Source organism: Aquarana catesbeiana, linkage group LG07, assembly GCF_042186555.1.
Source record: "Aquarana catesbeiana isolate 2022-GZ linkage group LG07, ASM4218655v1, whole genome shotgun sequence".
NCBI lineage: Eukaryota > Metazoa > Chordata > Amphibia > Anura > Ranidae > Aquarana > Aquarana catesbeiana.
The window spans coordinates 53,457,411-53,483,328 of record NC_133330.1 but is presented as its reverse complement, the minus strand read 5'-3'; the positions used below and the strand labels follow the sequence as shown (position 1 = coordinate 53,483,328).

Below are 25,918 nucleotides of genomic sequence, written 5' to 3'. Positions count from 1 at the left end.
CCTGCTGTCCAACTTTGTGTGTCGGAAAATCCGATGGAAAATGTTCGATGGCACCCACACACGGTCGGAATTTCCGACAACACGCTCCGATCGGACAATGTCCATCGGAAAATCCGACCGTGTGTACGGGGCATTAGTCCGTAGGGTTTAATAATGAGTTGGCCCACGCTTTGGAGCTATAACAGCTTCAACTCTTCTGGGAAGGCTGTCCACAAGGTTTAGGAGTGTGTCTATGGGAATGTTTGACCATTTTTCCAGAAGCGCATTTGTGAGGTCAGGCACTGATGTTGGACAAGAAGGCCTGACTCGCAGTCGCTGCTATAATTAATCCCAAAGGTGTTCTATTGAGTTGTGGTCAGTCAAGTCATGTTCCCCCACCCCAAACTTGCTCATCCATGTCTTTATAGACCTTGCTTTGTGCACTGGTCCAAATCATTTGGTGGAGGGGGGATTATGGTGTGGGGTTGCTTTTTAGGGGTTGGGCTTGGCCCCTTAGTTCCAGTGAAGGGAACTCTTATGGCGTCAGCATACCAAGACACACTAAGACAAGATATGATGCACTCTCTTCCATTACGTTCATATCTACCCACCGCGGTCTGTGGGTATCGTAGCCCTGAGTGTTCATTTTTAATTGCCTGTCTGTGTGCTGCAGGTTTCTCGGGCTCACTCATTCCATACACCATAGGTCAGATTGGTCACTTATATCATTTCACGCGCTGTTGGCCTGTCACCACTACACTCACACATTTGTACTTTGTAAGGCACCTAGGGGTGTTCTTGGTGATACAGTTCATTTCGTTCTTATTTTATAAGTTCATTTTTCCTTAGATATTGTTATGTCACACGTGTCAGAGAGCGACAAATTTGCGTATATCCCACTAACCCCTCGTAGGGATCTGGAGCATGGCAGCTCACCATCGTTAAGGAGTTGGACTGTACCTAGACTTGTTGCAGAGCTTCGTCTAGCTACAGCTAGGAAAGTGAAACTCTTTAGGTTATTATTTCCAACTCAATCTCAACCATCTATCAGCGCAGAACACGCTTCGGAGCACAACTCATTGAAGCAGATACATGTGGTGTTAAATACACTCTCTACCTCCATGCTGCAGTTGCAGGATAGAATGGAGGTGATTGAGGCCCGTGCAGCTAGTGCTGTGGTATCAGTCAGTGCTGGGGTGTCAGCGGCACCCCCAGCTCCTGCTCTTCCAAGCTGCAGGTAATGTCATAGCTTTACCTTCGGCAGCGCCTTCACCATTGGCGGCTTTGCATTCTGTGTCCCCGGCCCATTTCATTCCTGCCAATATCAAGAAGCATATTTTGGAAGGGAAGGATGTCAACTTGGCCTCGCTGCTAATAGCGGCCCAAGATGTTACTGAAAAAAAGTCATTTGCTTGGGAGGTGTCGGTGGTGCTCAAAACCAAAGATCCCAGGATTAGTCTCAAACTCAGTGTGCTGGAATTTGTACTGGCATTTGGCATTTTCAGGGACCTTGTCTGTTCGGTCAGTCCGGGTAGGAGGGCAGAATTTAAACTATACCTTCACAGTGGGTGGACTTGGCAGACAAGTACGGCAGTTTAATTTTTTATGATTATCATTGGTCCTTTGCCGCAAAAGTGGCTGCCACTTGGGCTCAGTTCCAGGTGGTGACATGTTGGGGCAATATTGATATGGAGCTGTTTTGCAGGGATTTCGCCAACCAGAAATCTCCTGTATGTGCTAACTGCCAGTCATCAGCACACACCACAGCCTAGTGTCCAAATTGTGAGTCCTTTAGTCAGATGGGGACCTTCAAGCAGACGGCCGGTGGTTCTTTGGGATTTTCAGGTCAGGTAGATAAAATGGGTAGACCCATCCATTATCTGGGTAAGGCTCAGCTATGCAATAATTAGAATTACACAGTTTGTAACTACAACCATTGCAGGCTCTTGCACGTTTGCTCTAATTGCTTCAGAGCTCACCCTAAGTCCGCCTGTCTTGTCAAGTCTTTCAGTACATCATGACTATGCAAAGTCAATATCTCCTTGCTAGGGGATTACCTGGAAAACCACCCATCCCCAGCGTTCAGGCAGTTCTTGCTGGAGGGTTTTTCAACAGGCTTTCACACTGGCCTCATCACCCTTCCTCCCTTTCGAATGTAATAATTTGATGTCGGCGGAGAGTCACCCTGCTATTTTCGATGAGTTACTGCAGGCAGAACTACCTCGTTCATCTCACATTCCTAGCGTTAATTCTCTTATCCCCTCCGAGGAGTTTTCGCTGAAGTATTCATCAGTGGATTTGGCTATCCAGCACATTTTACAGTTAGGCAGGGGTGCTTGGCTTTCCAAAGCTGATATTACTGATGTGTTCAAGCTGCTTCCTATTAGTCATGCTCTCTGGCAATGGCATGGCATCAAGTGGCACGGTCAGTATTATTTCGCCACTAAGTTAACTTTTGGGTCAAAAAGCAGTCCTTGTTTGTTTGACACCTTTGCCCAAGCTCTTCGTTGGATTTTGGGTAATTGCAGTGGTTGTCATAGGATAATTCGTTATCTTGATGACTTCCTGCTGTTGGAAAACCCTGGTGACCGGCCGCAGGGATCTGCAGGTGCTTACAGGACTGTTTTCAGAGTTAAATGTCCCTTTAGCTGCACATAAGATGGAAGCTCTGACCAAAGTCATCACCTTTTTGGGGATCATGCTTGATTCCAATCTCATGGTTGCAAGTCTGCCTTTGGAGAAGTTGGTCAGGATACGCTAGACCATTCATCTGTTTGTCCAATCCCCAGTCTGTTTCAAGAGGGACTTGCAGTCTCTTTTGGGGATGCTAAATTACGCCATGAGGATCATTCCTCAGGGTAGGGCGTTTGTTTCCAGATTGCTGGCCCTCCTTCCCCAACATCAGGATTCTGACTCGGCTGACAAGTTACTAGCAGATGCCTGAGCCGATTTAATCATGTGGGATCAGTTCCTGTGTGACTGGAATGGCATCTCTATGTTTATCCCGCATCCAACAGATAGTTCTCCCAGAGTGTTTTCAGATGCCGCCGCTTCAGTCGGTTTTGTGGCCATTTTTGGCCATGAATGGTTGGCCAGCCATTGGCCCCCAGAGGTTTTCCATCTGCCTAAGTTTGCTCTTACTTCAGCATTGTTCAAAATCTATCCAATTCTGGCGGCAGCAGTCACATGGGGTCCAGTATGGACAGGAACCTCGGTCATCTTCTTTAAGGATAATTTGGCCACAGCCAAAATTGTCAAAGGTAGATCGGGGTCCCTTCTAATCATGTCCTTTATGCATAGGTTGACATGGCCAGGCCTGACGTACAAGTTTAATTTTCGGGGTGAGTTTATCAGTGGTGATTGCAACGGTGCGGCTGATGCTTTATCTCATCTCAATATGCCTCAATTTTTCTTACTGCATCCGGTAGCAGAATGGACGGGCCAGCCAGTTCCCCCTTACTCGCCATTAGTCATGGATTAAACACATTCTGAACTCAGGCTATCGATCTGGCTAATAGGTCTTTATCCAGAAATACGCTGAAAGCATACACAACGGGTTGGAAGACTTTCCTCAGGTTTATGTCTTTATACCCTTGCAGTTGCCCTGAGGATATCAACTATGTTATGACTTTCACTGCGTATTGCCACATAAGTAGGCATTGTCTGCTAAAACCATCAAGCTGGATTTGTCAGGTTTTCAGCACTTCAGGTCCCTGCGTACGCCTGACAGTCCATCCATTTTTGCGGCTCACCCTCTGAAAGCCATGCTAAGGGGTATACAGAGAACCCAGGGGAGATCTCAGTTGTCTCGTCAACCTATCACTGCCCAGATTTTTTGTGATATGTCAGACGTACTGTCTCCTTCCCCTTTTGGTGCAGGTCTCAGCCTAGTGCTCAAGGCAGCTATTTATCTCAGTTTCTTTGGATTACTCCGACCCGGAGAAGTGTCCCAAGCTAGCTGTCATGCACCTGTTCTGCTCAGAGGTAGTCTCACCAGATTCCCTGAGCATTATGAATTACAGCTTCCCAACAACAAGAACAGACAGACAGGTCAGGGGTTTGTGGTAAAATACTGCCAAACCGACAGTAATTGGTGTCCTGGTTGAAGTGCTTGACTCTCTCTGCATTCTTTTTGTAGCAGCTCCACTGGATAGCCCTCTGCTCCCCTTTCCCATGCATCCTATCACATCAAAACAATTTATTTCTTATGTTAGGATCTTACTTGCCAAATTAGGTTTAAATCCAAAGCAATTTTCTGGACATTCGTTCAGGATCGGGGCAGCGTCTGCAGCTTCTAAGCAGGGTGTCCCGTCGTACATTTTTAAGTACATGGGGTGTTGGAGGTCCTCCTACAGCAGGTACATACCCGAACCCCATACGGAAGTTAGCAGAGCGTATGCTACTTTATTGGATTAATAGTTACCTGTCTCATTAAAGCTTTTCATGCTTTACCTACCTTTGTGTCTTTTGCCCTCTTTTAGGCGTACCGACCAGCTAGACTAGGGCATATCTCAGGTCTTGGTAGTTAGGGTTACCACATTTTCCAAGTGAAGACTCTGACTACAAGTTAGAAGGCTGGCCAAAGGCCAGCCTGGATTTGCAGGAGGAGTCTGGGGAGGGTATATATCCCTCCTCCTCTCTCAGGTCCCACATCGGCTCGTCTTCCTGGTTCCCACCCTCCCGTTCCCCAAACTTTCATTCCATATAGATCATACATTTCTCTATACTCATTCAGGGTAAGCCCTCTTTTAGGCGTACGGACCAGCTAGACCAGGACAAATCTCAGGTCTTGGTAGTTAGGGTTACTGCATTTTCCAACTGAAGACTATTCTGACTCTGATTGTTGTGAAGCGATTTATCCCTTGTGAGACCTCTATGCCTGGCCTGTATAAGATATAATTACTGAGGACAATCCTCATCAGATAGTTTGAACTCACCAAATACTGATTCCATCCACAGAGGTGCTTTTATTCTGAACATCAGGTTACAGCAGATTACAGGATACAAACAGATGAATAGGTTGTAGTATTTATGCGGTCAAAAGATGATATTGTCTGTAGCTTACTATGCAGAATACATGTGCCCTGCTACATGTGGCTTGTAGATGCATTGATGACACAGGAAGTACAAAACACAGGAAGAAGGGTGGAGTATTACATACAAAAGGAAGTGTGTCATAATATAAGGGAAAATAAACTTGAGAAAACAAGTGCATTACCACAAAAGGTCAGTAGATAGCAGCATGTGAACTAAATATAAACGTCCATAGAAAATAGTTAGGAAAACAGTCTATATAAATTCTATGCCCCGTTGGGGCAGCACAGAAGACTCTGACTACAAATATATATATATATATATATATATATATATATATATATATATATATATATATATATATATATATATATATATATATATATATATATATATATATACACATATATACATAAACACACACACACACACACACACACATTTTGCCTTTCATTCTTATTTTAAACGGAATTGGGTTGTTTTGCAAGGTAAGGGTTATACTTTAATTGCAATAGACCCTCACTCTTACATTGCAATTTTCCTCCATGACACAAGGGAAATTTCAGTACGAACTGAGAATGATACATTGTGACTACAAAGCAGTGTCCTGTAATGACACATGATAGCCCATTAATAAAATGCTATAACATCTGCAACATAAGAATTATGATAGCAGTTAGCAACAGTGTCTGCAAGTAACAGACAACAGAGAAGAACGCTAAAGACAAACCACAGTTATTCCAGGACTGCTCACTGGTAATTAAAGGCTTTGCTTCAAAATGCTAAAATAGAACTTCCCTTTGAACATTTAATATATCCTTCGCACCATTTTTTGCTTGTATAGGGACATTTTGCTTGCATGTTACTAGATAATAGGGAGCGATAATTACAGTTTACACAATAAGATGAGTGCATGCACGGATGTCACACTGCAGAAAACCATTTAAACAACAAACAAAGCAAAAACTTTGTTTAAAACTCCAGTCAAAAGTTTTTCAATTTAGATATGTACAGAAGGGATTGAACCTCTTTTAGCTTTTTTTATTGCTGCCCGTGTCTTTATAGAATCAATTTCTCTTCACTTCCTGTTATGCCAAAAAGGAATAGAGGTGAAATCCCCCTCATGGGGACACATATAACAATAAAATCTAGACAAAGGTTCAAAACCTCTCTCAGGCTTGGTTCACACCTATGCAGTTTGCTTTCGACCCATTTCTGAAGTGCTTTTTGAGCTGTATTTTTGCACAATTTTTTTGCGTATTTTTAATGCGTTTTGCAGTTTGCATATTTTTTTTCTCATTCAAATATTTTATTGAAAATACAATAATAAAACAAAGTTCAAATGACATAGCAGAACAATACAAAACAAAATAGAGGGGAGTAGCCCCATGGAGCAATACGGAAAGGTTACAAGTAATATGTCAATAAAAATGACAGAAAATGGCGAGCATGCTCAGTGTTGAGTTTGTGAAGCAACAATAGAACTAAAATGTAACAATACGAGGTGCAAGTTAGAGCATGTTTCCATAGTATTGTAGATCTTAACAAACAAAGAGCTTGTGTGCACCTGTTTACAGCTCCCTGGAATAGGGTTTAAACATAAGAACAACTGTGGTGGGTGGGATGCCTAGTCGGGCAGGCTGCACCCAGCTTTGGGAGGCTGAACATATCACGCTAATTTGGATGGGCTGGTCCAGGGGACAAATCCCATGGATGAAGGAAGAGGCCAAAGCATTATCAGAAAGAGAGACGGAAAGGAAGTGACCAGGAATGGTAAGGAGAAAAGAGAAGAGAGATAAAGGGAGAGAGAGTGGGAGAAAAGGGAGGGGTCGCCGGGAAGGAAAGGGGAGGACTCGGGGAGTCTGGTGTCAATGAACAATCAAGGCCTAAAGGGGGGTGAGTTAGGGGAGGAGGGTACTGTCAAAATCAGGTGGGAGGAAATGGTTCACCCAGGATTGTCAGAGTCGCTCATATTTGGAGACTCTATCAAGGACAACAGCTTCAACCTTGGCATGAATCATTGCCCTGGTGATTCTATGTTTGACTTCAAGGGTATGCAGACTGGGGGTTTTCCAGGCTTTTGCAATAATTTCCTTAGCAGTAGTGGTAACCTACAAGAGCAATTTGAACTGAAGGCGGGATACCTCGGGGGCTTCATGTTAAGCAGGGCAGTAGAGGGATCAGGCTGGAGAGGCACGCCTGCCAAAGTAGAGATGATTTGAAAAATTTTGGTCCAGAATTCTTGAGCTGTTGGGCACTCCTTTCCGTTGCAGCCTCAAAAAGCATGTAGGTGGGTAAGAAGACAAGAATTTAGAAATCTAAGCAGGGACCCAGTACCAGCGCATTAGCACTTTATAATTAGTTTCAGAGGTCGCTACATTCTGAGAAGCAGACTTCGTAGCTAACTAAATATCCCACCAGTCCTTAGCCTCTAAGTGGAGGTCCAAATCTGATTCCCACTTAGCGATATAGCAGAGAGAAGTATGAGTGGGAGGGTCTAGTAGATGGGCATAAAGAAGGGAGATCAGTCCTCGTGCATGGGGGTCATTTTTACATGCATGCTCAAAGGAAGTCATGTCAGGTAGAGATGGGTCCATACATAAGCATGGGATGAAGAAGTGTTTGAGCTGGAGGAAGCGGAATATTTTGGCACTAAGGAGACCGTATGACTCACATAACACAGCAAACACCGTAAAAGCGTTGGGACTGGTGAATGAGTGGCACGAATGAGGCCAGCATTAGACCAATTGCGAAAAGAGGAAGGGGGTTGTGGGGGGGGATTGGCGTTTGTATTTGAATTTAGGAGTGTCCCCCATCTGCAGGGAATTGCGTGCCACCGGGTATTTACTGTTTTGCGGTCATTTGGGTGTAGCCAAAGTAAGTTAGCCACCAAAAGTGGGTCACAATTGACTGACTCTAACGCCACCCATAGGGGGACTGCATTTTTCATTTTTTAAGGTTTTTCTTGGCCAGTTTGTTGTTGGGTGGATTAAAAAACGCAAAGCGCAAATTGCGGTAAAAACGCACTACATACTTTTGAAATCTATTGAACCAAAATGCACCATTTTGCTTAAAAAAAAGTCCCTGACTCTTTCCAAAAACAAGCATAGATGTGAACGTGTCCCATAGGAAACCATGTTAAATGGACTGTAGTGCATTTCTGCAAAAAGCAATAAAAAATGCATAGGTGCGAACAGAGCCTCTGACACCATCAGATAGCCAGGAAGTGAGGAGAAGTCTCCAGATTAGAAACATAAGCAGCAACAACATCAATAAAAAAGGAATAGTTCTACCCCCTTCCCACCTAATCCAAAACATCCAAAAATGCTAAATTTGGACTTTGACTAATTAAACCTTTTGAAAATAAACAAATAAATGAATAAATGTACCCATAGTATTTAAAAAAAAAATGTGCATTTTTTTTTTATTTGTTTACACTGGAGCTAGCAAAGCATTGCAACTGATGATCAGTGGACCAGGTGCAATGTTTAGGCTCCTGCCGACTATTCAGAATAGCTGCAGGTCTGTTCTGAGGTTGGGCAAAAAATAGAGAAAAAAATAGAGAACACAGTTCACTTTATTTGGCACCACATCATAGTTCAGGGGATAAAGCAAATTGGTCATATTAGTCTGGTATATTCCTGGAGTGTTTTTTTCAAGAAGGTGGCTCTGTTTTTTGTTCTATGATTCCTATTTTCCTATTCCAATTTTTTGGACCTTTTGGATTCATTGTATGATTGAGGCCATCCATAAAGAAGCCTCCACTGTTCCACCACAAGTCTATATTTTTTTCTTCCTCTTCTGCCTGGGCTGTTTGGGGTACTTTACCATTGAATGCAACTCTATTCACACATGGTTTACGGGTGTTTTCATATGAACTCCCGATAAAGCAATCATGCACCTCTTCCTACAATTCTGGCCCTATCTGTTTGTCAGGGCTGGGCTCAGCCCTCTCTTCTCAGTTCTTAGCTGTCGGTTAATTGCCAGCACTTATCGTTCCTCAGTGCCTCACCTGGTGATTATTTCCTGCTTATCAGCGAGCCCCTTCTGGCTATTTAAACTGCCTGGTTCATATCTCCCATGCCTTCGCCTGGTCAACATATCTGAAGATTCTCTGCTGTTTTCCTGTTAAAGACTTGCCTGGCTGACGACCCTTCTGGTTCCTGATCCTGTTTGCTGTCTCCGTCTCCGCTGATCTCTGGCTTCCTGGTTTACTGGCTTGCACCGACTACCCGCTTTGATTATCGAACCCTGGCTATGTTTTGACTACATTTACTATTTGCACCATTTTTACCACTATATTAAAAGGTGTGATTTTTTTACTGCATTTTCTGTCACCGCCTGATTCATGGTTTCTGACACTGTTATACTTTAATATCTATATAGTTCTATGATTTCTATTTATATGATATATTGGGCCAGGCAGGACTAGTGCTCTATCAGGGAATACATTTTGTTTTCATGTAGTTGCACCATGTGTTTTATAATCTTATAATAATATGATGTAATAAGATGTTTTGCTTTTAAATATCTGTTTATCTCCTCTCTTTTTCTGGGGTTATGGTTGGCACTGTAAAGTCCATACTGTACAGAGGTTGGGACCTTCAATTACAGAGCTGGGCAAGTAACTTGTTCTCCATTGAAAGCCATGAGTGCCTCTGCTGTAGTGGTAGATGGGACTTTCCAGTGAATGAATGATGCAGCTGTGCAGGCGATGCAATTCAGAGCAATGCCAAATACAAAAAAAAATACAGGACCCTGCAGGGAGAAGAACCACCAATTTTGCATGATGGGGCAGTTTGGGGGTGGGGGGGGGGGACTGTGACCACGTTTTATGCTACAACCTAAATATTGATGAATGATTAGTGCTCCTAGAGATCCTTCAGTCTCATAGAGGTTCTGCAGAGTATTTAGAGATCAGCAAGACCCTAAAGTTTCCATTTAAGGACTTTACACATTTCCTGCTGAACTCTATTCACAAAGGCTTTATACATATGAGCATCAACTGATTCTATACTAGTGCATCATGACCACTTTATATGTGATTACAATTATTGGCAGCCCCTCTGTAATAAAAAGATATACTGTGCAGTGTCTGTTTTTTTTTTTTAATTTTGTAGCTAAATATCTTCTCTCACATCAATGGTCACGTGACCGGCCGGCGCTCTTCTTTCCCGATCTACAGTGGGAGGGGCTGAGGTTCCCCTCTGACGTCAGCTGGGGGGGGTCACGTGACCGTACACCAGTGAAAGAAGGTATTTAGCTGCATGATTTATAAAAAACAGACACTGCACAGTATATCCTGTTATTACAGGGGGGCTGCCAGTAATTGTAATCACTAACTTTACAGACACATGTAATAGCGGCCGGAGGGGAGTGGAGGACATGGCTCACACACTAGGAACTGACAGGTATGGAGGGAGGGGGGTAGAGACTCTAAACACAGCAGGATGACAGGGGCATGTAAACTGACCACGGTATCATGGATCAGAAGCCATGATTACTGTGGTCAGCACACAGGGGGACACAGGAACAAACAGAATCAACCAGGTATTTTACACCACAGAAAAGGGACAAATGCCACTGCACAAACACTATTCTGTTATTCATGCTTTAAAGGAACAGGATTTTTTTTTTTTTAGGGTACCACCACTTTAATAATAAGTGGATGGGCATAATTTAGGTACTAGCCATTTGTATTTCTTAGGCTTTCCCCAGTATTGCCATTTTTGCAAGCCACACGATGGAGAATTTCTTCTCCAGAGAAAGCATTAGGTTTATCCTGCTGCCTTCATGATAATGGAAAATGAATTAAAAAAGGGAAAAACAAGAAAGACAAAGATCACTTCTAAAGGCTGCAAAAGTTTTTTGTTCTCTGTAGGGCAGCTATATATATATATATATATATATATATATATATATATATATATATATATATAATTTTTTTTTTATCAGAAAAAAAAAGTTTATTGTGCCAACCAAGACATAACACATTTTACATACCACCGTACATGAAAGAACATACGTTACTTCAGCACATATATATTGTACGCAGCTATATATTTAATTACATAAGAAGGGAATAAAAATTACATTTGCTGGACATACAGGGATTGAGTTACTAAAACTGGAGAGTGCAAAATTGGGTGCAGCTCTGCACAGAACCCAACCAGTTTCCATTTTTTTGGTCAAAGCTTAATTGAACAAGCTGAAGTTAGAAGTTGATTGGCTACCATGCACAGATGCACCAGATTTGGCATTCTCCAGTTTTAGTAACTCAACCCCACAGGCAGCCACTTTTTGGAAAAAGTACGCATTTGAGCATTAAAAAAATAATAATAATAATAATAATAATAATAATATTTCAATTACACAACAGTTTCCTCTTCGGCTAAAATAGGAGAATTAAAACTATATTGCAGGCAGCAGTGATATACTACATCCTAGTTGACTTCAACCTCATTCTAATCATGAAACGAAAGGTGTCTACTAGGATATATGTGACCAATGAAAAATGCTTCATATGTGTGATGTGTTTATACCTTCGGACAATACGCCCCTTAAGTAGTCTTTAGGGTTGTGCCCTCTGAAATTGTTATTGCCAAGATAGCATTAATAATCTAATAGCGGTTATAATACCTTCCCACTCCATCCAACACAAAGCATTTTGGTTGGACATACAGTACACTTTAACTTCCACATCTACTTTGTGTCTCATTTGCCAGGCCTTTCTCAGAAAATTACTTCCATCATCTCCTTTCTGTTGTGTTCTACGACTAAAGATAGAGCGCAGGAAGAGGTATGTTTGAAAAGGTTACTTCTGATGAGGAAATGTTTCCAAAAAGCTTCTTCAGCTGTCTGTTCCCTTGGAAACTTGCTTTCTGTGTTGCCCAAAGGCTCCTTCTGTCCAAACCTTTTAATCCTGTCCATAATCCTTGTCACCGACTGTTCGGAGAAGGGCTCTGTGCACTGAACTTGATGAAACATCAAATATTAAGTGATCATCGCACAGGCAAGCTTGAAACATAATGACATTTCCACTGTCTGCTGGTGGCTCTTACATGGTCGCCTCAACAAAAGAGGAGAAGATTGAATTGTAGGATTATTTCTGTATGGTTGTGTCATCAACCCTCCCATCCTTCTTAAAGTATACTGTACAAAATGATGGCAAACCCTACTTCAGCCTCAGACTGCCAGGGGGGCCTTGTAAGCATTAAACAGCTACATGCAAAGTGCATCTTCACACTCGGCATTATTCGGATCATTGACAGGTTCCCTCTGCTTTCCCCCTATTATTTATTTTTTACAGGCAGGGCTTTCTTCTCAGAGAATAGGTGCAGGAACTCCCTTCTTCTGAGTAACCCCTTGTCTCCACCCCCTACCAACCTCTGAGCACCGTTCCTTGGTTCCACCCCCTACCCACCTCCCAGTACCACCCCTTGTGTCACTTTTGTAAACATCCCTTGTAATAGAAAAAAAGCATGACAGAACCTCTTAAATATGAGATCTAGGGTCAAAAAGACCTCAGATATCATATTTACATTAAAATGCAATAAAAAAACAAAAAATAAAAATGTCGCTTGAAAAAAAAAAAAAAGAAAAAAAAAGTTGCTTTAAGAGCTATGGGTGGAAGTGACGTTTTTGACGTCGCATCCACCCTGCATTCGTATGGAGCCAGGTGGGGGCCATTTTCCCCTCACTCAGCTCCATACCTAACACGGAGAAGGATCCAATCGCCTCGGCCGCTGCCGGCGGCTCCAGTAAGCGGCGGAGGGCACCGGAGTGGGGGGGCCCTCTCCAGTCTTCTGATATAAGTGATCTCGTGGCGAATCCGCCACAGAGACCACTTTTATCTGAACCGCCTGCTGAAGAAGAGGATACCGGGGTTATGGTAGCTGGCTGCTGTCATAACAACGATATTCCTCTTCAAAGTCCATAAGTGGTTAAAAAAAACAAAAGAAACAAAAACAAAGGAGGAATTTATGATTAAGGCTCCTTTGACACTGTCAGTTTTTTAGACAGACCCGAACAGGCCATCCATTGCCCTATATGGAGCAGCAGATGTAAATGGACATGTGTCTGTTTACACCCGCCAACATCCGATCTGATCCTATCAGCTAACAACAGATGGATGGGGGATCCATTCCCCTTCTGTCTGGCGGATCGGGTGACAGCTGGATGTAAAGGGACATGCGGTTCGTTTACATCCGACTGCCTATAGAGGGTGGCTGTGTCAGTGTTTGCTCTGCATAAGCGGAACGAACATGGATCTGTCATCTGCCTGCTCAGCGGGTATCAGTGAACAGATTCCCCGCTGAGCAGGCAGATCCACCAGTGTGAAAGAGCCATGGGGGATGGTTTACCTAAAGGCAAATAGACTGTGCACTTTGCGAAGTGCAGTTGCACCAGAGCTTAGTAAATGACGTAAAGCTTCACTTTGCCAAGAATACCCAATCACGTGCAAGGAAAATAAAAAATAATGCATTTTTGCTTGCACATGATTGGATGATGGAAATCAGCAGAGTTTCTGTTCATTTACTAAGCTCTGGAGCAACTGCACTTTGCAAAGTGCACAGTCGATTTGCCTTTAGTAAATCAACCCCATAAGTTTATAAACTTGTAACCTGCCTCATGGTGCATCTCACTGTTTCTGTTCAGCATTGCTTTACCATATGTGACAGAATTGATAAATGTCCCCTATTGTGACTTTTTTGGAGAAGGTATAGCTGCAGGTATAAAAAAAGGAGAAAGAAGTGCAAGTACACAAATACTATGTATGTTAAATTGGTATGATGTATCCTACTGATGTCCTCGTTTTTATGGGAGAATTAAAAAAAAACAAAAAAAAAAAAACACTTCAGCCTGATTATATAATTTGGAAGGATTTATAGAAAAACTGATTACAGATTCTTATCTGCTTCTGTTCTGCAGATACTAAAAAAGACCAACTTCCTCAGACTGAAGTGGGAGCATTAGCATCTGTTTGCTCAATTCCCATTACCGTAACAAGAGAAACACTGCATCCCCAAAACCCCTGTCAGTATATAACTAAATTATCACCAGTGATGAAAGGTATTCTGCAGTAAACCTTGGAACAGTGCAGGGGATGCCTGAAATTTTACCACAAGCTTTGCGCACACTTTTGTGGAAAATAAGGAGCCAATTATAAAAGCAATTCTGTGAACATTCTGTTCAGAAACCTTGCACAGATTTCTACCATTACTGTCATGGTTTCAACAGAACAAAAACCAGAATTTTTTTGGCAGTTGTAAGTTACAGCTGTGGGAAGACTGACATGGAAATTTCATTTTAATAACATTAAATTGCAATAAGGATAGTGTAGCAATCATAAGCTTTCTTTAAGCATTAGTAGAGTTTTCATTGAGGTTGTGGTACACTGCTGTATACAGCGTTCCATGGCATTGCTTTACTATTTTGGGAACAATAGAGTGGCATTTGCACGCACATTATACGGTGTTAATAACCAATAAAGTGACTGCAAGACTTACAATTAGGGGCCCCCTGTTGTTCTCCCGATACTTGTTCTGGAAGAAGATGTAGACTACTGTGGCGGCCAGAGAGTAGAGGAAGGCAAACACAGCAATTGTGACAAAGAACTCAGCAGAAGATGAAAAGTCTCCGCTCAGCGAGAGATTTTCCCTTCGTTTCCCCTCGCATGTGGGTGCATCAAAATTCACCTGATACAACCTAGAATAAACACAAAAGATATAAGATGTAAAGATAAACAAACTGGTCTTGTGAAATGTATGGCTTTTTCTTTTTGCATGGACTTTAAAATAAACTCCTTATCAATATTGATTTACTTACCCAACTTTTAGGATGTGTAGCAAAATCTTGTCACATACATCATGTTGTGGTAGAAGTAATGGGTTTTCCTTTTGTAGACAGCTCTTAGAGAGCAAAGCACCAGACACATTTGTATAGTCCAGAAGTTAAAGTAGAAATATAGGCAATTTTTTTTTTCATTTTTGATAGAGCAAGGGAGGATTATAACCCCTGTCAGATTTTTTCTTCGCCATCTGGGTCCCATTGGGGGAGATTTTCCCTCACTTCCTGTCCCATAGCCAAACAGGAAGTGAGAGGAAATCCCTGCAAACTAAGGGAATTCCTTGGGGACCCCTAGGTCACCAGAACTATTGCCCCGATTGGAAGATTTTTTACTGTCACTTTCAATGATAATGGTAAACAGGACAAATAGAGAGGGTGAATCTCCCTAACAGTTGCACAGACAACAATGAAAACTGACAAGTGTTCTAATCCCTTTCCACTCTATCCAAAACTTTTAAAAAAGCTTTGCCTTTAGTTATACTTTAATGTAAGGTTGAGCTTAATAAAGAGCCAACATGTTTTGGGAGTTTTGAAGATCCTCATTTATCAGGGCTTAACTTCAGGTAGAAAGCAGAAGCTGAACTGTGTAATAGTGAAGTAATTCCACAGAGGAGTTTGAAGCCTACTGAAAGTGACAGGTGCTGCAAACTCTACTGCTCCTCCATCCCTTCACAGCTCTATTCTCCAGCCGCAGGAAACAGTCCCACTCTGGGCCCTGTCACCTACCAATAGTGGTCAAAATAAAGATGTCAGGCTGCACACCGCACACCTTCTTTATTTGCATAGTTTTATTGAAAAGTAGCAGAGACACCCCATCCTGCTTTGAGTCATAAAGAGGTTAGTGGTGCGCAACCTGACATGATTACTTTGACTTGTCTAGCCCTGATGAAGGAGGGCATTCAGAACCCACAAAACACTCTAATTTTTTTGAATCAACTTATGGACTTTACCAACATGTCTGGTGCTTTCCTCACCAAACAGGCACAACCAGCTGCCTCATCTTATGTGCCATTAGGGGGAATCAGTGACCAGTTTTTCCTACAACCCTCAATAGAGTACTCCTGATTGGCCAATACCTAGACCCAGGAACAGTCACATTGGAGAGAATGCAGAAATATGAGAAAATGTTTAACATATTTTAAAACATTGTACCAACCTAATGAATATACCACAAACAAATATTTATTATTCTTATTGAATATCTTATCTCTGAAGAAGGAGTCCTAATTTCCTGAAATGCGTTGGCTTTATTCTATTTACCAAATAAAGCTTAGAACCAAATGCTCTCGGTGTATAAAACTCTTTACTCTAGAAGTTGTATCTGTTGCACAACTTAAAATGTTTTCCCATAGTTCATGTAGGGTGCTGTAGAGACTTTGTGTATGGCACCACCATACAATCATAAGAAAAGAGAGATCATCACTAGCACACCTTGGCATAATGATAAGCTTGTAATTTCTAAACATACCTGGACAGGCAACACAAGCCGACATTTCAGAACCTCGCCCGATCCCTTTCTCAAGACAGAGACTCTTTACTTGAGGTGATCCTCAAAACACACACATACAAGCTTCTAACTTGAGGAACCAATACACGGCCAAGAACCTCCAGGAGTTAAGTTGCCTAGGACCCTGTCAAGGTTTTATTAAACATCCACCAGCAAGCCACCAAGCCTGAGCCCTGAGTTGTGACAAAACCGATAAAGAACCCTGTCCAGTGAATGCTGCATGCATTTAGTCCAAACCTAGGGTTTAGAAGTCCAAGAGTATATATTTCATTATAGAAGGCCAAAGGTAACAAGCCAATGTGTTTTAGGGGCTACAACACTCCTCCGTCGTCAGGGCTAAATCACATATAAAGATTGTGTATTGTGAGACACTGGCTGGCAGTCTTATGGACAGTGTGTATGTGTCATCTAAGATTTACACATACAAATTTCAAGGGGTTTCAGGGTTTATCACTGATGTGGAAGAAACACATTTTTTGTTTTATCAGAAGCTTATTAAGTTATATTCTGGGTCCTGGAGCGCAAAGACTTTGTTAAGCACTGAGTGGGATAAAGCCTGCATTCCAAGGTCCACATCCTACCTAGTAGCCAGACCTCATTATTAATCTTGGCTGTCCACTGGCCTTTATATATGTGAGCTAACTAAAGCTTAGGGTTTTTTCTCTCACTCTGTTAGCTGTGAGAGCCTTCTCCTGGGTGAAAAGGCTGACTGCCGTGACTGAGCAGCCTGTATGTTTGGGGAACCCTTTAAAGGGCACTCTGTTATTCAGGAACTTAGCTGAGTTTAGTTAGTGGCTTGGATGAGTGGATGTTTGGTTTGTTTTATGCCCACCTGCACTGAAACTGTTTGCCACCTTGCTGAATAAAAGTGCAGGACAAACTTGTTTGGACTGTTCCTAGATTTTCCTATCTTGTGTATGGTTAAATATATATATATGTGTGTGTGTGTGTATATATATATATATATATATATATATATATATATATATATACACACACTGCTCAAAAAAATTAAAGGAACACTTAAATCACAATTTTCCAATCACAGCAGGAGCCAGAAGTGGTGATAACGTACAGGTATGTGATTTCACCTGTAGGAGATGCCCCCCGCAGTACATGCACGTGGGGCAGTTGGCAAGAGGTTAAAGTAACAAACGTGTTAAATGCCCCAAACCTCCTCTTCTGGGGTCCCCTGCCGGCACTCTTGGCTTCTCCTCTTCTCCATGTGCCACCATAGGAAGCCATTTCCTATGGCGGTGCACGTGCAAGCTTGCTCCTGAGCTGGGCTGAAGCCTCCCCTCCTGCTCCCTGCCCACAGGATTTGATTGACAGCAGCAGGAGTCAATGGCTTCTGTTGCTGCCTCTCTGTCCTGTGAATGTAGGGAGAGAGGAGAGGGTTGCTACAGCTCTGGATTGAGTAAGGATTCAGGTAAGTATTTGGAGGAGGCGATACAAATACTTGGACATTTTTTACCTTAATGAAGGGAATGCATTAAGGTAAAAAATGTCATGCCTTTACAAGCAGTCTGGTATCCCAACAAGTCTGGTCTGGTTTAAGTCTGGTATCCCAAATACAAACATGTGTAGCCGTCTGCTGGCTGTTAGATGTAAATGCAGATTCTTCTGTCTTCCCCTTCCCTGCCTACTTTGTTAAGCTGGAAGCCTTTGAAAAATCCTCTTCTCCTGCTTTGTGTGAGACTTCTCCCTTCCTGGCAGCAGCAAAGGACCAATCAGGGATAGCCAAACAATCTCATGGACTGTAATACAGCGCTCTTGGGATCATGAGAGATGTAGTCCAAAATGGCATCTCTATACTACAGGAATTGACTTTCTGAACTACAAATCCAGATAAACTTTGAGACTTAGGAGGAGAAGGAGAACACAGGACTGCTGCAAAGCATGCTGGGACATGTAGTACCTTGGAGACAAACCTGCTCTGTGTGGGATGGCTGCAGAATTAGAGTTCCCAGTAGTCCCAGTTGGGACTCAAGGAGGAGATGAGGGGGTTGTCTTTATAGTCACCCCAGGAAAACTTTGAGACTTGGTGCCAGAAGCAGAAAGAAGCAGACCTCCAGGGAGAGTGTTGAGCCCTAGGGCCCTCACCCACTAGTGCAGCCTACTTGCTTGCACCCACAGCAGGTTTGCTGGTCATTATCAGCGGCTGTAGCCACACCATGAGGAGCCCCTCCGCCATTGGTACCTACAGCTGAAGCGCAGAATTGATGAGAGTGTTGCCAATCCACGAAACACATTGTACCACAAAATCAAGCAAGACTCGGATTTACGAGCGCCCTAATAGGGTGGTACATCTCTGTGTGACAAACACATTTTCGTGTTTAACTATTGATTGAAGTTGATATTACGATAAGCTATTTTGCTGGTTATGCCTGTCATTGATATATTGATATCACACACATACGCTGTGGGACCTTATCTTATCCCTATTTTGAAACTATTGTTTGTGTATGAGTTGTATACGCTCCCTATATTTCATAAAACCTTAATAAAAACATTGAAATAGAAAACCAAGCAAGACTCTAGCTAACACAGTTTGCCATCCAGTTCCATAGACACTACCATACTTATGAAGCTTCCCACTGAGCAGTGCCACATCACCTGTTCTGGATTACCCTAATACCTCAGATCCACTTAACCCTTCCCTGCACTAGCTGCTTGCCCTCTTCATTACTGTTAAGCCTTGTTCAAGTTATTCGTGCTAGAGTTCCTCCTCAAGTTCTCACCTTCTTGAACTGGGAGTATCTGGAAGCCATTCAGCATCATCATTAGTGCCGCACTGAAAGGGCTCCAATCACACCAGCTGAGAAAAGTATTTTTTCCCCTCATTTCAGGAGATTTTTTTTCAACCTACTTTGTGGTGTTTACATAGACTTTAGCAATTTTCACCTTCCTGAACACTAAGTCCCGCAAGCAGACTTGGCCTAACAAAGTAACTACAGCGGCAGCCGTTTCTGGTTGCCCTTGTGATACTCTAGGTGACAATTTAGGCTAATTGGTAAAACCTGGGCCCAGTTAATCATCCTGCATTTTATGTGTATTATTACCATTCTTATTCATTACATTATTTTAATGAGTGGTGGCCCGTCCATTAGGGGTGCCCGGCCGCCGCCCCCCCATCCTCTCCACCCCCTATATGCAGTGGATAGATTCATTCATAGCATTGCAACACTGATCCTCCTCCAGCCAATCTGGAAGCAGGTATGAAACCTGTTTCCCGATTGGCCAAAATGTCAGGCGATTCTATTGGGCCGGGAGGAGGAGAGAGGAGACACAGCGGAAGCTGCTCCAGGAGAGGACACCTGTCACCGGAAAAGCTTTCCCCGAGCCTGCCACGCTCTCACCGCCCACATCCAAGGTAAGGACAGCGGGTGGTGGCCCAAGGGGTGGTGGCCCAAGGGGGAGGGGGGTCACCCCCCCCAAAAAAAAAAAACTCCACCAGCCGCCACTGCTTTTATTCTTGTCTGCCTTTTCCCACTTTATTCTATACGTTTTTATATTAAGTTTGTCTTACTAATTGGTACAATGTGTGCATTCTTTAAAATAGCATATTAGCTGAGTACTATGTTACTGCCAGTAATTTCTCTGTGAAATTTAGTGTTTGAGTACTCAGCCTGATGTGTCAGAGGGGCTGAGGTCTTTGAGAAGGTCGAGGCCAGCAATAGAGGACCCATCTTAGTGGCACCTATGGGGGTAGCGCTACAAATGAATCAACAAATACAAAGTTAAAACCAGGAACTGGACTAAGCACAATGATATATAGCTAATCTGTATTCCACAGCAGTTATTGTTGTGTTTGAAACAGAGAAGTAAAAGTAGTGTGCCGTCGGAACTCCTCTGTGTTTTATTGTTCTAATGTCTGACACATTACCTTTACTTCTCTGTTTCAAACACATCAATAACAACTGTGGAATACAGATTAGCTATATTTCATGCCATTTTCAAGTTTTTAGCTTTGTTTCCACTGTTACACTGATTTATAAGGACACCAGCTGTCTAATACAGTGTTTTACTACATCAATATGTTCACAAAATCCTTCCTGTTCACAATATATCAGTAGAATATTGTCACATATGTCTAAGTGTTCACACATCAATATCCTGTACCTGTTGTAATAATATGCTGCAAACGGTTCTTTTTTTTTTACTTACTTGCACTTTATCCCTGACATTCAGCGTAATAGGGCGTACACACGGTCGGACTTTGTTCGGACATTCCGACAACAAAATCCATGGATTTTTTCCGACGGATGTTGGCTCAAACTTGTCTTGCATACACACGGTCACACAAAGTTGTCGGAAAATCCGATCGTTCTGAACGCGGTGATGTAAAACACGTACGTTGGGACTATAAACGGGGCAGTGGCCAATAGCTTTCATCTCTTTATTTATTCTGAGCATGCGTGGCACTTTGTCCTTTGGATTTGTGTACACACGATCGGAATTTCTGGCAACGGATTTTGTTGTCGGAAAATTTTATCTCCTGCTCTCCAACTTTGTGTGTCGGAAAATCCGATGGAAAATGTCCGATGGAGCCCACACACGGTCGGAATTTCCGACAACACGCTCCGATCGGACATTTTCCATCGGAAAATCCGACCGTGTGTATGGGGCATAACAGTTTTTTTTTTGTTTTGTTTTTTTTTTTTTACAGTTTTTATTGCACCAAACTTATGCTTTAAAGCAGATTTTAATGGACAATTAATACATTTATTTTATTGATTTTATTTCTGTATTTTTATATCCATACCTACAGTACTTCCAGATTTACATTTTCTATTTTTTACATTTGATTGCATTTATTATTATTTGCATACTGATCATTTACCGTATATACTCGAGTATAAGTCGACCTGAATATAAGCCGAGGCACCTAATTTTACCACAAAAAACTGGGAAAACTTATTGACTCGAGTAAAAGCCTAGGGTGACAAATGCGTAGCTACTGTAAGTGGAAAAGAGGCTCAACAATACCCATTTGCAGCCTCACTGTGCCCATTTGCTGCCTCACTGTGCCCATTTGCAGCCATGGGTCCCCCAAACTTCAAACTCGGTAGTTAAGGGTTCCTAGATGCCCCCTAGCTGCAGCCAAAATTTGGGGTCTCTGGACCCAAAGGGTCCCGAAATGACATTGCTGTAGATGGACACAGTTGACCGACTTTGGGGCCACGTATCTCGGGGCCACTTGGTGCTAGGAACCCCAAATTTGGCGTGCAAACCCAGTGGAACTAGCACTACAACATATCTAAAGCTGGGGTTCCTGGCACTTTTCTGCAGCAGAGAATTACATTTTCTGAACCAATTTTGGGGTCCCATATCTTGGGGCCACTTGGTGCTAGGAACCCCAGCTTTGGATATGTTGTAGTGCTAGTTCCACTGGGTTTGAATACCAAATTTGGGGTTCCTAGCCAAGTGGCCTCGAAATCGGTTTGGAAAATGTCATTCTTTGCACCAGAAAAGTGCTTGACTCGAGTATAAGCCGAGGGGGGCACTTTCAGCACAAAAAAAGTGCTGAAAAACTCGGCTTATACTCGAGTATATACGGTATGTCCCTAAAACTTCCTCCTCATTGGTTTACTTTTATATAGGCTATCCCCCCTTCAGTCCATCAAGAATTCTGCTGCCAGGCTCATCCTCCTTACCATCCGCTCTGTGTCTGCTACCCCTCTCTGTGAATCCCTACATTGGCTTCCGCTCACCCAACAAATTACATTCAAAATACTAACAACTTACAAAGCCATCCACAACTCTGCTCCCAGCTACATCACTAGCCCAGTCTCAAAATACCAACAAAATCATTCTCTTAGTTCCTCCCAAGACCTCCTGATCTCTAGCTCCCTCATTACCCCCTCCCATGGTCACCTCCAGGACTTTTCCAGAGCCTCTTCCATCCTATGGAATTCCCTACCCCAATCTGTCCAATTATCTCCTACTCTGTTTGCTTTTAGACGATCCCTGAAAAACATCCTCTTCAGAGAAGCCTATCCTGCCTCCACCTAACAACTGTACTTTTATTTTCGCCATCAGCTCATCTCCCCACCGTTATTACCTTTTGTATCACTTGACCCTCCCTCTCAGATTGTAAGCTCTAATGAAACGAGCAGGACCCTCTGATTCCTTCTGTATTGAATTGTATTGTAACTGTACTGCCTGCCCTCATGTTGTAAAGAGCTGCGCAAACTGTTGGCGCTATATAAATCCTATTTAATAATAATATTAATTTTTATATTTATAAATTGAGGCCATATTAATTTCATACATAGCCTTTTGGTTTATTATAGTCAATGCTGGGAAAGTGTAGGCTGTGAGCTAAACACCCCCCTGGTGTAACGGCCCTTACACACTATCAGCAAATCGTACAAAAAATACTGCTTTCAAAGTGATCAAACAATATTCTGATCATCAGTACACGGCTTTCGAAAGCTAATCACGACAATTCATGCAGAATTATCTGATAAGACAAGCAAGAACATTTTTCTCATACGATACCAGATCAGATTAATCTGTACAGTTGTCGTTCAAAAATACAATACAAATACAGTACAACACATTACATCACTTCCGAATTTTTATTCTGTTCTACGAGAACTTTCCTAATTTTAGTAAACTTTTCATTTTTGATATGAGATTGGCATGCAAAAAAAAAATAACAACGCTCATTCGTTCGATAATCTCATTGTGTGTACACTGGTGACGGTGCTCCCTGTATGTTGGGCGTCTAGCAGAATGTATTTTGGGGTGTAATTGGAAGTATGCTTATGCTGTGTGTGAGAAATAACTTTTTATTATGACAGTTTTGTGTAAAAAAAAAAAAATGTATAATTTCTCCAAGTATTGTGGGAAAAAATTAGAACTTCAAAAAACTTGCCAAGCCTCTTACTGAATACCTTGGACTGTCTACTTTCCAAAAATTGATCATTTGGGGGGTATTTGTACTGTCCTGACATTTCAGGGCCTCAAGAAATTAGATAGACCATCAGTACATCAGGTGTGATCAATTTTCAATGATTGCCACCATAGCTTGTAGACTCTATAACTTTCACACAGACTAAATATACATTTGGGTTATTTTTACCAAAGATATGTAGCATTACAAATTTTTTCCCAAAAATTTGACAAAACGACAAAATTTTATAATAGAAATGAAAAACAAAGTTTTTTTTTTTTCAAAAAATTTTTGTTCTTTTTTCACTTGTATCGCAAAAAAATAAAAAACCCAGTGGTGATTAAATACCACCAAAAGAAAGCTCTATTTGTGTGAAAGAAAAAAAGATAAACATTTTGTTTGGGTACAGTGTTGTTTGACTGAGTAATTGTCATGCATAGTGTGAGAGCGCTGAAAGCTGAAAATTGGTCTGGGCAGAAAGGAGGTGAAAGCGCCCTGTATTAGAGTGGTTAAAGAAGAAACTCCAGCACCATTTGCATGTTTCAGAACACCCTGTGTGTAACTCAGTCAAACAGGGGTTATCTTTTTAATAGAATAGACTTTGTACGTCTCTTATGCCAAAAAAATCCTTTACCCATCTCCTGCAATATTTTTTTCTGCATACAGTGCCTGCAGCACATGCACTCTTGGCCCACTTTGATCACCTACAATATGCAGAGAATGGAGTTGGGTGCTATGATCATGTAACTTCAGCACACAAGTGCAGGTGTGACATTATCAGTTGCTGAAGCGAGAAGAGTTGGCGCAGAAGAAGTGAAGTAGAACGTGGCACAGAGCCTGCAACTGTCAGCACTAGAGGACAGCAAACCACGGGGTAGGTTTGTCATAATGTCCCCCCCACAGATTAACTCTGTCAGTGGGGAGCAGGCAGGGCTGGTGCTACCACTAGGCAAACTAGGCAGCCGCCTAGGGTGCTAATTTGTAGTCCTGTGAGCCTCCAGGTAATTGACCAAATCTGGTCTCCAAAATAGTATATCTTTGCAAATGATCAGCTGCTAACGTTACGCATGTCTCATAACCACGCAAAATAGTTAAACCAAATTGTACACACGCTGCGCTTATCAAAATAAAAAATAAGAAATTTCCACTAAAATATTAATAAAGTGATATTGTGCTTAACATATACAAAATCTATTAATAACTATTAATACTATGCTATACGTTAATGTGCAATAAATTTCAATGAATGAATAAATAGGTAAAAGTGCTCCAATAAGCCTGTGTATTGCAAATATTCCACAAAGCTTGTGCAATTTTCAAACATTAATAGATAATTCAACACAAACATCCATGCGATTTAGTGTTGCATCCAAGCATATCAGTACTGCATCTATGCAATATGGTGTTAGTGCAATGTTCGAACAATAAAAAGTTAAAATATACAAAAAAAACGCATCCATGCGATTTGGTGCTACATCCATGTGATTCTATTCAATTCAGTGCTGTGTTGCTGTGCAATGATTAAATTAACAGTCCGATTTAGTGTTGCATCCATGCATTTCAGTGCTGCATCTATGCAATATGGTGTTAGTGCAATGTTTAAACAATAAAAAGTTAAAAAATACAAAAAAACACATCCATGTGATTTGGTGTTGCATCCATGTGATTCTATGCAATTCAGTGCTGTGTTGCTGTGCAATGATCAAATTAACAGTCCACAGATCTTCCACAATCCATTCATGTGTTATGGTGAACACAAACTAAAGTGCTGTGCACTGGGTGCACTGCTGCCTAGGGCGCCCGGCCACTGGTGTTCCTACTCTTTACTTTCTGCAGCAAGCAACTAAATCTCAGCATCAGCAAGCAGTTGTGTGTCTCTGTGTCCTGACTCCCGAATAAATGGAAGCAAACATTCATTGATGGGAACTGGTAGGCTGCATTGATTGGCGTTGCTAGGCTGCATTGATGGGCACTGGTTGGCTACATTGATGGGTCGCTGGTAGGCTGCATTTAATGGTCACTGGTGAGGCTGCGTTTGATGGGCGCTGGTGAGGCTGCATTGATGGGCACTGGTGAGGCTGCGTTTGATGGGCGCTGGTGAGGCTGCATTGATGGGCACTGGTGAGGCTGCGTTTGATGGGCGCTGGTGAGGCTGCATTGATGGGCACTGGTGAGGCTGCATTTGATGGGCTCTGGTGGGCTGAATTTGATGGGAACTTCATTAAAAAGGTGGGGTATACATGGGCAGGGCAAAGGGGGTGGAGTCAGGGTGGAGCCAGGGGGGGGCGGCAAAATGAGATTTTGCCTAAGGGTGTCAAAAATCCTTGCACCAGCTCTGGGAGCAGGAGTGTGTTCCGAAGTTGCGAGCAACTCTGCAAGGTGTGCAATCTGATTTTCCTGCTCTACAGGTCTATTTCCCAGCAAAAGTTGTCATTTGAGGCCTCCGAAAACTAATGGCTAATCGACACCTGATGGCTTAATTTGGTGAATATTAAAAAAATCATATACCAGATTTAATAATTACCAGATTAAAAAGAAATAAAATAATTTAACCATTTAAGTCCAAACATAACAGATAAACTATAAAAACACAATACATTCCTTAATAATATTCAGCAAGTAGATTGTGTCTCTGAGTCAGTTTAGGA

General features: G+C 42.2%; 1 protein-coding gene across 2 annotated transcripts in view; it reads right to left on the bottom strand.

Annotated features, from left to right (window-relative positions):
• The window catches only part of SYNPR (synaptoporin), a 324,786-nt gene that overhangs the window by 39,387 nt on the left and 259,481 nt on the right, over positions 1–25,918 (bottom strand). For both annotated transcript variants that reach the window (XM_073592170.1, XM_073592171.1), the window contains one exon: positions 14,523–14,721. In XM_073592170.1, coding sequence (XP_073448271.1) covers positions 14,523–14,721 — 199 coding nt within the window. The remainder of the gene's footprint in view (positions 1–14,522; positions 14,722–25,918) is intronic.